Genomic DNA, 12052 nt, shown 5'->3' on the forward strand with positions numbered 1-12052 from the left:
CGCCTCCAGTTACCCAATTACCGACTGTCAATCCCGCCGCCCCTCCCCCCGCCTCCCGGGGGTGGCCGGGACCCCGGCCCTCCCTCCTGCCGCGGGCCCACCTAGCATCCCTCTGGGCGTCTACCCCCGAGGGCCGTGGGCCCAGCGAGGAGAGAGGGGCTGGAGGACGTCGGTGACTCCCCGTTACCCCCGCACCTGTTCCAGGCCCCCTCCCCAATTTCCTTTTCCCGACCCACTCCCTGGGCGCCTCGGTCTCCCGTCTGTACAATGGGAGCGAGCAAAGACAGCGGCGCGCGGGGCCGGGTTCACCCGCGGCTGCATCCCCGGACTGGACGTTTGTGGAGAGCAGTTCCAGGTGGCTGAGGTTAGTTCTCAGACCACCGTCTCCTTCTACCCAGGGGCCGCCTTAGGGACCCCCCACCCCACCCCCCCAGGAAGAAAATGCCTCCTCCCGCCCCGAGGCGTCTCCTTCGAGCCGGCGCCGGCGCCAGTCCGGGTCTGCACGGCCTCGCCCCAGGCAGTTCGGCCCTTCGGTCTGCGAAGGCCACGCCCGGGAAGGGGGCGCCCCCTCCCCCTCCCCGGAGCCCCAGCCAGCCACGTCCACCGGGTCCAGCGGTCCTAAGCGCCCGAGGCCCAGGTGCCCACGGCGGCCCTGGAGTTCCCGCCCCTCGCTGCTCCTGCCCCGCAGCTGTTCTCCGACTCCCTGGCCCCGGTCTCGCCAGAGCCCCCGTTTGGGGGCCGGAACGGCCTGGGGAGGTAGCTGGACCACCGTGGCCACGCTCAGTGGTAAAGGAGCGGGGTCCGAGAGAGTGGACGGACTGGGGTCCCCTGGAGAGGACACCGAACGCCCAGAGGGTGCGCGGCCCAGGCTCCTGGGGAGGGGGCCCGGCTGGAGGTTAGTTACTGGGAGCAGGGCCCGGAGGGTAGGGGGACCACGCGCGCCCGGAGAAAGGGGCGCAGCAGCCCGCCGGGGGCGCGGGTCCTCGGGCGGGGGGCGTCGGCAGCAGGGGCCGCCGGGAGGGGGCGGGCGGGCGCGGGGGGCGGCCCGCGGGCGCGTCCGGAGTCCGCGGCCCGGGAGCCGCGGGCCGGCCAATGGGAGGCGGAGGCTGGGCGGCGCGCGGCGCTGATTGGCTGGCGCGCGCTTCTTAGGCGCGCGCGGCCCCCGCTTCATGTCTGTGCCGGAGCCGCGAGCTGGCGCCAGCGCGGCCGGACGATGCGGAGCGGCCGGAGCCGGGCGGGCCCGAGGCCGAGGCGCGCGCTGCCCCCCGCTTGCACCCCGTGAGCCCCTCCGGCCCGCCGGACGCGCCGTCCCCGAGCCCGCGCCGAGGCCGCGCCCCTCCCGCGCCGCTGCGTCTGTAAGTTCGGGCTGCGAGAGCGGGCGGGGGTTCCTGGGGCGCGCCGGGCTCCGAGAGGTCACTGCGGGGGCCGGGCCGCGGGTGGCCGCTGTGCGGAACCTCGGTGAGAAGTTCGGCCTGTGTCGCCGGGCAGCGCGCGCGGGGCTGGCGCTTGGCCCGTGGGGCTGCGCGCGCGTGTGTGTGTGTGTCTGGGGGGTCGAGGTCAGCGCCAAGAGTAGTTTTGAGTGTCGCCAGCATCGTGCGCCCCGCGGGGGCCCCCCCGGGCGCCGGGCTTTAACTTTTTACAGTGTTTATGCACAGGGATGGTGCGGGGTGGCATGGTGCGGGGCGAGATGGGGGGTGACTAAAGTGCGGCTCTCTACGTGCGTTGGGGTCACTGGTGCCGAGGTTTTGTCCCCGCGTGTGACCCCGTGCGCAGAAGTGTGTGGCTCTGGGTACCCGAGTCACCGTGTGAGCGTGCGTGGCTGAGCCGGCTCCCCGCGCCCCTCCTTTCGTTTTGAGCTCTGGGCCTTCCTCCCACCCGGGACTAGTCCGCGGCTGAGCTCGGCTCGGGCGCAGCGGCGCGCGGGACGCCTCACGGCGGGGCTTGGGGGTGTCCGGCCGCGGCGGCGCCCCTCACGGCCCCCCTCACGCCCCCTCCGTCGTGCAGGCGCGCCGCTACCGCCTCCGCGCAGACCCCGCGCCTCCGCCGCCAGTCATGGAGGTGGCTCCCGAGCAGCCGCGCTGGATGGCGCACCCCGCCGTGCTGAACGCGCAGCACCCCGAGTCGCACCACCCGGGCCTGCCGCACAACTACATGGAGCCGGCGCAGCTGCTGCCGCCCGACGAGGTGGACGTCTTCTTCAACCACCTCGACTCGCAGGGCAACCCCTACTACGCCAACCCGGCCCACGCGCGCGCGCGCGTCTCCTACAGCCCGGCGCACGGTGAGCCCCGGGCCCGAGCGTGACCAGGAGCCCGGACGCCGAGCGCCCGGCGCGGGACGCGGGGAGGCCCGCTGCCTGCTTCCCGGATGTGGGGTCCGCAGCAATCGGGGCCGCTGAGAAATCGGGGCGGGAAAGGAGTGGGCAGCGGCCTCTTGGGGAGACTCCGGGGCCCCTGGGGATTCTGCCTGTTCCCAGCTGGCCTGCGGGGGGAGGGGCCCCTCCGGGCTCGTCCAGCGTCTCCTTCTGTGCCACTCGTCCTTCAGGGCCTGACGTGCCTGGTGCATTGCTGCTGGGGTATTATGTTTCCGGTTGTCTCTGGGGAGGGGTCGCGGTCGAGGGGCGTCCTGGCTCCCCCCGGCGCACCCTGACGCTCCCTCCCCCCGCAGCCCGCCTGACCGGAGGCCAAATGTGCCGGCCACACTTGCTGCACAGCCCGGGGCTGCCCTGGCTGGACGGCGGCAAGGCAGCCCTCTCCGCGGCCGCCGCGCACCACCACAACCCCTGGACCGTGAGCCCCTTCTCCAAGACACCCCTGCACCCCTCGGCCGCCGGAGGCCCCGGGGGGCCCCTGTCTGTGTACCCGGGGGCCGGGGCTGGGGGCGGGGGCGGCGGCGGCTCGGTGGCCTCCCTGACCCCCACCGCAGCCCACTCGGGCACCCACCTCTTCGGCTTCCCGCCCACGCCCCCCAAGGAAGTGTCTCCGGACCCCAGTACCACTGGGGCCGCCTCGCCAGCCTCCTCCTCGGCAGGGGGGGGCACCGCCCCCCGGGGGGACGACAAGGATGGCATCAAGTACCAGGTGCCGCTGGGCGAGACCATGAAGATGGAAGGTGGCAGCCCCCTGCGTCCCAGCCTGGCCACCATGGGCACCCAGCCTGCCACTCACCACCCCATCCCCACCTACCCCTCCTATGTGCCAGCCGCGGCCCACGACTACAGCAGTGGGCTCTTCCACCCCGGAGGCTTCCTGGGCGGCCCGGCCTCCAGCTTCACCCCGAAGCAGAGGAGCAAGGCCCGCTCCTGCTCAGGTGAGGCGAGGGCCCAGGGCCTCCCTGGAGTGGGGAGGGCTTGCGCTTCGGTGGGTGGGGGCTGAGACCCAGGTGAGGGGGCGGCCCGGGTCTCTCTGACCCAGGGGTGGCTGGTGTCCATGCCTGATGGCCCCCAACCTATCTTTGAGTCCCCAGAACTGGGGAGAAGGCGCCCGCAGACCTTCTTAGGTGCTCCTGGTGGCCCCAGAGTTTGCTTCCTGTTCCCATTGCTTACCGTCCCCTCCAAGGTGGGCCACTGCCCACCTGGGGGTCCTGCATCCCTTCCCTGAGTCTGAAGCAAACATTTTCATGACCGTGTGAGAGACAGCGCTGGGTGTAGGCAGCGCGGCGCGGCGGCTCAGACGCGTGTGTCCGTGAGCGTCGGTGCTGCGCTGGGGGCCCTCTGCCCTCCTCGGGGCTCCAGACCCTTAAGGAATCTAGATCTGCCAGTCAATCAGGGATCTCACGGCTCCCAGTCTCCTCGGGAGAGTTCCCCCGAGGCCAAATTCCCGGGCCCAGCGCTCCCTGCCCCCTGGCGTGTCCTTCCCTCTCCCTCCCTGCTCGGGGGTCAGGGGCTGCCTCTGCCTGGCCTAGGGGACTGGCTGGAGACAGCCAGCTGGGGAGCAGACGCTGAGGCTGCTGTGGGGCTCCCGCCGTCCTCACCTCCTTCCCTTCAAGGTCACTTGTAGAACATTCGCTCCAGAGTCCAGAAGCCACACGCTCCTGCCCGTGCGGGCTGCCGATTTAAAGGACGTGCGGAGAAACGTGCAGGGTCAGCTCGCCCTGAGGCCACCGCCCGTGCCCACTTGGGACCTATGTCGGGGAGCCCGTCCGACCAGCTCGCTGGCCTTTTAAGTAGTTCTTTCTCCCAAATTGGTTTCCAGATGGTCTTTTCACAACAAAACAAAATAGCACCACCAGGAGCCACCCGCAAGGCGCTCAGCCTAAAACCGAAAGGGCTGATTATTTACTTCGTTTGAAACAGCAGCAACTTCCATCCCAGTCCAGGGCCTCGGCGGAAGGCAAGGGAGGCTGGGGAGAGAGACGGAAGTGACCGAGGACGGGGGACGGAGAGCAGAATCTGAGGGCCTGGGACAGGGACCCAGGAAAGGCAGACGCAGCTGGGGAGAGAGGACAGGGCGGAGAGAGGCACTCGAGGCGGCCCAGCCTCCAGCCCGGCTGGAGCTGGTGCCCTGAGCAGAACCCCCGGGGCCCGCTGCCCTCTGAATCCCACCTCCTGGTCCCTCTCCAGCCCGGCTGGAACTAAGAGTCCACCGGCCCCTACAGCAGCGTGACCCTGTGTCCCCCGTCCCCTTGCAGAAGGCCGGGAGTGCGTCAACTGCGGGGCCACGGCCACCCCTCTGTGGCGGCGGGACGGCACCGGGCACTACCTGTGCAACGCCTGCGGCCTCTACCACAAGATGAACGGGCAGAACCGGCCACTCATCAAACCCAAGCGGAGGCTGGTAGGAGCAGTGGGGGGCCTGGAGGTGGGGGAGCCCCTGGGGCAGAGCGTCGACCTGGGCCGAGCCCGCAGTCAATTACACACAAAAAAACAAGCATTCAAATGCAGGCAGTCTTTTATCATGAGAAGCACTTGCTTGGCAGTTGGGGCAGCCCGGCTTTTCAGGCTAGATTCTTTCCAGGCCAGCTTTTCCCTGGGCAGCCCGCCTGGTACCTTCAGGGATTCCCCCCCAACACCACCACCAGAGCAGAGCATCCAGGGGCCCAGGTCCTGTCCCCTGGCCTCTGTTAAACTTTTAAAAATAGGGCCGTGAAGTCATGTTCCCTGTAGCCCCGGGCTGCTCTCCCTGGCTTCCCAACACACAGTCTCCTCGTGCTTATTTAAATAAAACACACACACCAACCACCAAAAAAAAAACCTGCCCTTTATTATTTTTCCATGGAGTCACCTATACTGTGTATTTTCATTTGAGTGATTTAAAAAAAATGCCCTTTCGGATCTCCTGCCGGAGTTTCCTATCCGGACATCTGCAGCCCAAAGATAAGGAAACTTCGCGTATCTGTTTCCGGACTCCGAGGGTTTTCAGTCTCTCTCCTCGGCTCAGTCCTGCCTTTCGCTGGGCTGTTTTGAAATTTCTAATACCCTCCACTCTGCAAATAATGCGTAAAATGCTAAGAATAATAAATATATTTTTTCAGGGCGAAGTGATTTACGAGGGAGGCTTAAATCGCTTGCCGATTCGGGGGCCCCTGGTTTTTTTTCCTGGAGCGAGGGCGGGGTGAGGGCCCAGGCGGGCGGAGGATGCGAGGCCAGCCCCTGAGTCAGAATTCCAGCTCCGGCTGCTTACTCACCCCTCACCCCTCCCCGCCCGGGGCTGCAGGCTGGCCCCTCTGGACCAGCCTGGGGCCTGGGGTCACGCCTGCCCCTGCTGGCCTGGGTTCCCCGCCCCCAGCCCATCCGCCCGCTGCTGTTTCCTGGGACGTGCTGCTGCTGTGGGGCTGGAGAGGGTGTCTGCTTTCTGGGGTGAAGCTCCTCTCACCCCGCCTCTGGGGCGCCTGCCGCTGCCTTCTCCTCCAGGAGTCCAGGGCTCCGGGTCAGTCCTGTACTCCCCGAGGGGCTGGGGGCAGTCAGGGCCCTGGGGACTGGGGGACAGGGCCCTGGACAGGTATGTTAGCATTGTCCAGTAAGTTGTGACCGATGGACGCCTTCTGGGCGTGCACCATCCATCGTGGTTGCCTCCAGCTGTGCTGTGATTAGGGAGCCCCTCAAATGTGGCCGCTGTGACTGAAGAAACTAATTCTAACTTGTTTAAACTGTAGTTCAATTGTATTTAAATGGCCACGTGGTCAGTGGCTACTGCGCTGGGCGGTGTGCAGCTTGACTGCTGAGCATTTCCCCTCCCTGCCCTGGGCAGCTGCAGGGCCCTGTCCTCTGGCTCTGGGGCTTTGGATGTGCCCAGGACTGTGTATTTTGTGGGAATTACAGCCCCAGCTTGAGGCGCCCAAGGGGACGGGCCAGCCGTCTAGACCGGCTCCCTCTCCGAGCCTCGGCTCCCTCTCCGAGCCTCGGCTCCCTCGTGTGGCATTCGTGTTCGGGGCGGGGGCGGGGGGTGGGGTGGGGAGGCGGCTGCTTTTCCCTTGCAGCTCTTGCAGCCCCTTTGGTTCTGAGAACACTTTAGTCTGAAGATCTCTGACGGTTTAGTTTCCGATTCTGAGATGCAGAGGCTTCTGGGCTCAGTGGGTGGGGGAAGGGAGCAGGGGTGGCGTGAGGGTCTGGAGGGAGGTCGCGGGGGGCCATGGGAGTCCACCTTGCCGACCCTGCCCCGCCCCGCCCCCCAGTCGGCCGCCAGGAGAGCAGGCACCTGCTGTGCGAACTGTCAGACCACCACCACCACCTTATGGCGCCGGAACGCCAACGGGGACCCGGTGTGCAACGCCTGCGGCCTCTACTATAAGCTGCACAATGTGAGTCGCGCCCCGCCCCTCCCCGGGGACCGCTGCGTGCTGCGGGGAGCGGCCTGGGCCGCCGGCCCCAGCGTGGCTTGGCTTGGGAAGCGAGCGCCAGAAGGGCTTCCCACGAGGGGGGCGGCTTGCTGGAGGACGCCCCCCATGGCCGGGCCTCTCTGCTCAGAAGCAGAGCCTGCCGTGGGCGGGCTTCTGCAGGGTCGGTGGGCGGGGGCAGTGGCCTCCCGGCGCCTCTCTTGGCAGGGAGGGTGGGGAGGCCCTGGAGGCCGATGGGCCTCGCGGAGGGGCCCCCCTGGCCAGGCTGGGGCTGTGGTCTGGCTGGGAAGGGAGCTCCAGCCTCTGAAAGCTCTGCGTGGCCCCCCAGGTGAACAGGCCGCTGACCATGAAGAAGGAAGGCATCCAGACCCGGAACCGGAAGATGTCCAGCAAGTCCAAGAAGAGCAAGAAGGGGGCCGAGTGCTTCGAGGAGCTGTCCCGGTGTGTGCAGGACAAGGCCTCCCCCTTCAGCGCCGCCGCCCTGGCAGGGCACATGGCGCCTGTGGGCCACCTGCCACCCTTCAGCCACTCCGGACACATCCTGCCCACCCCGACGCCCATCCACCCCTCCTCCAGCCTCTCCTTCGGCCACCCCCACCCGTCCAGCATGGTGACCGCCATGGGCTAGGGACCGCCCCACGGACCGACGGACGGACACCGGGGACGGCACTCCCAGGGCGCGGGGGACCCAGTGCCCAGCTGGCAGGCCCACCCTGAGACCGCGGCCCCTGCCCACCCAGCTGGACACGCGTGGCCTCGCCTGAGGGCGCCCTGGCCGCCACTGTGAAGCAGCTCCCAGGCAGGCCTGGCCACACCCAGGTGGGGTTTCCACCGAAGACTGTAAGCGTGAAGGACAACTCTGAAGAGACACGAGCGGGCGAGGGACCCTCGGGGGCCGCGGAGAAGGCAGGGGAGCAGGCGGCAGAGTTGATCTGGCTCAGGTTTCTCACGAGGACGGGGAGGCTTGGTTCTTAGGGCCGAGCACCACGTGGCCAGCCCGCCTGCCTGGCTCTGGGGGCAGGTCTCTGGGGGGACCTGGGCCCCCTCTGCAAGCGCCGAACCCAGCTGGGCTGAGCCTCTCCAGGGGGGCCTTGAAGGCCCCGGAGGGCAGAGACAATCAGGGGCGGCCCTGTGCAGATTCCCAGGCCAGGGCTGGGTCACAGGAAGGAAGCGCTTTCTTGAGAGGGGAAGCGTCTCCCACATCGCGCTCTGGTCCTGAGGCTGGAGCCAGCCTGACCCGAGTGCCCTCCTCGGCCCCGAGCCGCTGCCGCTGCCTCGGCCAGGGACACTCTGTACATACTCCTTTTTCTGCTACCCCCTGAACCCCCCTCTTCTCCGACACTGACGCAAAAGAAAAACGTATAAAAACAAAAGGAGAAAACCTGCATAAGCTTAACTCGCTGATGAGTTTTTCTGTTTAAACTCTTTGGGTCCAGTCAATTGTACGTGGCCACAGGAGCCCTTGCTGTGGGGAAAAGGGAAACCTGCAAACCAAGGCTGTGGCTGGAGAGACTCTCAGATGGCACCGGCCTCGGATGGGGGCCGGGGGCCGGGGCGGCTCCAGGCTTCGGGGGGCTGACGCGGCAGGTGGGGCTGCCAGGCTCCCGCTGCGCCACGCTGTGGGTGTCTGGACCCTTCCCAAGGTACAGCTGTACATAACCGTGTCCGGGCGGAGAGTCTCCGGGTGGAGAGTCTGCGGCCGCAGCGGGCGCGGCGGCTGGCCGGGGCCGGCCCAGGAAGAGGACTGTGCTGATGTAGGCCGAGTGCAATAGGGGGCACCACAGCCAGAAGTAACTTATTTTGTGCTAGTATCCGCATAAGAAGAAGGATCGGCAGTATTTTCTGGTTTTATGTTTTATTTGGCTCGTTTTATTTTGGATTAGTGAACTAAGTTATTGTTAATTATGTACAACATTTATATATTGTCTGTAAAAATTGTATGCTCTCTTCCTATTCCTTCAAAGTGAATACTGTTAAGAATAATAAAATACTTTTTGTGAATGCCTCTGGCCTGCCTCATGGGCTCACGGGGCTCCTGAGTCCCGCCTGGGTGTGGGGATTGTTAAGAGTGAACTGGTCCTACAGCCCTGGGGTTCAGACAGAGGGGCTCCTGGAACACGGGTCCCTGTGCCTCCCCTGAGCCACCTGAACTTCCTCACTGCCTGGTGGGGGTCCCGGGGTCTCGGTGGGTGCGGGGGAGGCTCAGGGAGGCTGTGGGCTCTGCAGCCTCTAGCCACGTGCTGGCCATTTTCCTAAGGGCTCAGCGGGGCTCAGGGAGAGCCCAGGGGGACACGTCCCCCTGCCATCCTCGAGCTCCTGTGTCTGAGCTCCCTGCTCACCGGTGTCCGTGTCCACCGGCAAACGTGATCGCCGGTGTCTCTGACCGCTGATGTCACTGAGTGCTGTTCTCTAATCAATGATTCTGGTTACTGGGGACAGTCAGCACGACTGACGTTCCTGATCAATGGCACATCTGATCAGAGCCTGTGGCTGCAGAAGTCGGTCTCCTAGCAGCCAATCGCCAGCTCGCGATCACCAGGGTTCCCTCCAGGCCTCTGTTCGGGGCTGTGTCCCGTCACTGCCTGCTCGGCAGTGTCTCCAGCAGCAGGCCCTGCTCACCAGTCAGGGCTCCTAACCGCCTCTCACCGTCTTCAGCAGGGTCTGCGCCCGGGCTGCCTGGCTGCCGACGCCCCTGCTCCCGACCACCACCGTGCCCTGTCACTGCTGTCTCGGGTCACGCAGAGCGCGGCCACCGGGGTCACCGATCAGGACTGTCCTAGTCAGGGGCAGGTCTGACTGCTTGTGCGTGCCCAGCGTCTGCAGGCCGACGCTGCCCCAGCACCAGCGGCCCTCAGCAATGCCTCGGTCCCTCGTCTCCAGTGGCCTCAGGACCACTGGCACTGGTCGCGGAGGGGCCTGCTTGCCATCGAATCTTCCGACCGCCCAGTGAGAGCCATCACATTCGACACAGGTGACTGCCGAGTCTTCCCTTCCAAGTCCCCGGTGACCAGTGTCCCTCATCCCCCAGCAGCAGCAGCAGCGGGGGACCAGCCTCACAGGTCCCCAGGAACACCTGTCTCTAACCATCAGCGCCTCGATCCCCACAAGATCACACACCTCTGGGTGGTCGTGGCCACTGACTCGAAAGGGACGCTGATGCCCCATCACCTGCTTACTCCCCACGGCCCTAGATCTGCGGCCAAGGCCGCCTCTCCCCAGCAGGATCTCAGATCTCCCCGAGGCCACATTCCTCAAGTCCCTCTGTTCACCGTCCGTGAGCCTGACCCCCACCGTCTCTGCTCCCTGGGTCCCTGGCGACGTGTATCTGACGGCCATCTGCCTGCTCCCAGGCCCTCACGTCCACTGCCCAGGAAGCTCCCCTTTATCCTCCTCAGCCCAGACCGCAGGCTGGAGGGCGCGGGCTCGGGTGCCTGCTGGGGCTCTCAGATGACCAGCCCCCTAGTCAGGACAGAGGGGGGGGAGTGCCTGCCTGGGGCCCTGACCCAGGCCACCCCTGCCCATGCTGTGCCCTCCACCCGCGCCCTCGCTGGAGCAGGAACAGCCCGCTGTGTAGTCAGGGCGGGCTCTCTGCAGCTCCCGTCCCGGCCGTGGGGCTTGGCCTCCCCTCCCGGGGCGCTGACATGCGCCCCGGCTCCCGACCAGGAGAGGGTGTCTCACTTGGACGGTGCGTGGAGCACACGCACACCTGGCCCTGCTATGGTCTGGGGGCTACCCGGCCCACAAGACCAGCAAGAGTCCCTGCTCCCAAGCAGAGGACGTTCCAGGCTGTGAGTGGCATGGCGGCCCCGCCCAGCCTCTGGCCAACAGGCCCTCCACCCAGAGTCCAGGACCACCGCCTGGAGCCTGGAGACTAAGCGCTGCCCGAAGCACGGGGCACAGAGCCTGCCTGACCCCCGACCCAGAACTCAGCACCTACCTGCGGGAACTCAGCCTGAGGCCGTGAGCCCGGACCTCAGAATCCAGGCGTCAGAGCAGAGCCCAGAACCCCCGGGGCCCTGCTGTGGGCCCCAAGCCTCAGTCCAGAGCTTGCAGCTCAGAACCAGAGCCCACTCCCGACCCAAGCACAGAATCCACAGCCCAGGATGACCCCTGGAAGAGGCCTCCCTGTCCCCAATGCTTCTCTAGCGGCCCCCCACCTCCCTCCTTCCTTCTGCCGCCAGAGTCCCTGCAGGGGCCCGGGCCAGGGCTGCGGAAGGTGCCGAGCCGGCTGGATGCTGGGCCACTGGCAGGCGCTTCTCAGACACCCGTGAACCAGACCCGGTCACTGATCCCGCACACGGGAACCAGCCCCGTTGGTTCTTGGTGTGGGGGTGGGCCCGAGACACGCGAGGCTCCTTGCTGGGGGGGACCTGTTGCCAGGATGACGGGTTTGCAGGGCAGGGGGCCCTGACAGAGCTGGGTGGAGGGTGGTCGCGGTGCTGAGGGGGACGGTGTTCCCCGCAGTAGAGGGGGCAGCTCGTGCTGGCCCTGGAGGCCCAGCTTCCAGGCCAGCGAGTCCCTCCAGAGCAGCAGGCCCAGGCCCGGGGCTCTGGCTCCGCACCGCTGTTCCCAACCCCCAGTGAAGTCTCACACAGCCCAGGGTCATTGTGCTGGAAACAGTTTCGATTCTGTGGCCGCGGAGCTCCCAGGCAGGGCGGGCGTGCTGGCGGGCTGCTCGGGGCGCCGGGGCCTTTATGACACTGCGGGCGGCGCCGGGCGCCGGGGGTGGGCCAGCCTTTGTTCCATCTGTTTGCACCCAGGGGGACAGGCGGCCTGGGCCCTTCCTCCTGCGGGGCCCCTTCTTCCCATTTGTGGGAGGAAGGACCCAACCCCTCCTTGTAATTCTTACAGTCTAGCTCGGTCCCTAAAACCCTCCTCCCCGCTCCTGGTGACCCTCCGCCAGGAACAGGGCAGGGAGCCAGCATTCCAGGCCCCAGGGTCCCAGACCGACCCCACCCCGGGGGAACTAGGCGTGCGCGGGATGCCTGGGTCCGGCTCACCTGGGAGGAAGGGAAGGTGAGCCACGGGACTGATGGTGGGGGGGAGGGGGGGGTCGGGCGGCGAGTCCTGGGCCGGCACATCAGAAGGTGGCCTGGCTTGTTTTGCTTTTAGGCAAAATGATGAAATGATTCCGAACTTTATCTGGAAAAACAAGACCAGCAGAACAAGTCAGAAAAGTAGGGAAAAAACAGAGCGCAGTGTGTGTGCGTGTCTTTCCACTATTAAACAAGATTCTCTCATCCCGGTCGTTCAAACCTCGTGGCTGGGCGGACAGAAT

At 66.5% G+C, this 12052-nt stretch overlaps 1 protein-coding gene across 2 annotated transcripts; it reads left to right on the forward strand.

Annotated features, from left to right (window-relative positions):
• Positions 1 to 504: 504 nt before the first annotated feature.
• On the forward strand, positions 505 to 8779 carry GATA2 (GATA binding protein 2). Of its 2 annotated transcripts, none has more exons than XM_069562278.1 (6): positions 505 to 895; positions 2005 to 2281; positions 2668 to 3309; positions 4630 to 4775; positions 6613 to 6738; positions 7103 to 8779. In XM_069562278.1, exons 2-6 carry the CDS (start codon positions 2053 to 2055, stop codon positions 7400 to 7402), a joined length of 1443 nt encoding a protein of 480 aa, XP_069418379.1. In that variant the 5' UTR covers positions 505 to 895; positions 2005 to 2052; the 3' UTR covers positions 7403 to 8779. The 2 variants fall into 2 exon arrangements, with proteins under 2 accessions (XP_069418379.1, XP_069418378.1); XM_069562277.1 differs by lacking the exon at positions 505 to 895 and adding an exon at positions 1178 to 1355.
• The last annotated feature ends 3273 nt before the right edge of the window (positions 8780 to 12052 follow it).

The sequence above is a fragment of the Ovis canadensis genome, chromosome 19, assembly GCF_042477335.2.
Source record: "Ovis canadensis isolate MfBH-ARS-UI-01 breed Bighorn chromosome 19, ARS-UI_OviCan_v2, whole genome shotgun sequence".
NCBI classification, from domain to species: Eukaryota; Metazoa; Chordata; class Mammalia; order Artiodactyla; family Bovidae; genus Ovis; species Ovis canadensis.

Bases quoted from the DNA above. Each gene is read 5' to 3' on its own strand.
- GATA2 (XM_069562278.1), top strand. From the start codon at position 2,053: ATGGAGGTGGCTCCCGAGCAGCCGCGCTGGATGGCGCACCCCGCCGTG. The intron at 2,282-2,667 runs GTGAGCCCCGGG...CTCCCCCCGCAG, and splicing joins CTCCTACAGCCCGGCGCACG to CCCGCCTGACCGGAGGCCAA. The intron at 4,776-6,612 runs GTAGGAGCAGTG...CCCGCCCCCCAG, and splicing joins TCAAACCCAAGCGGAGGCTG to TCGGCCGCCAGGAGAGCAGG.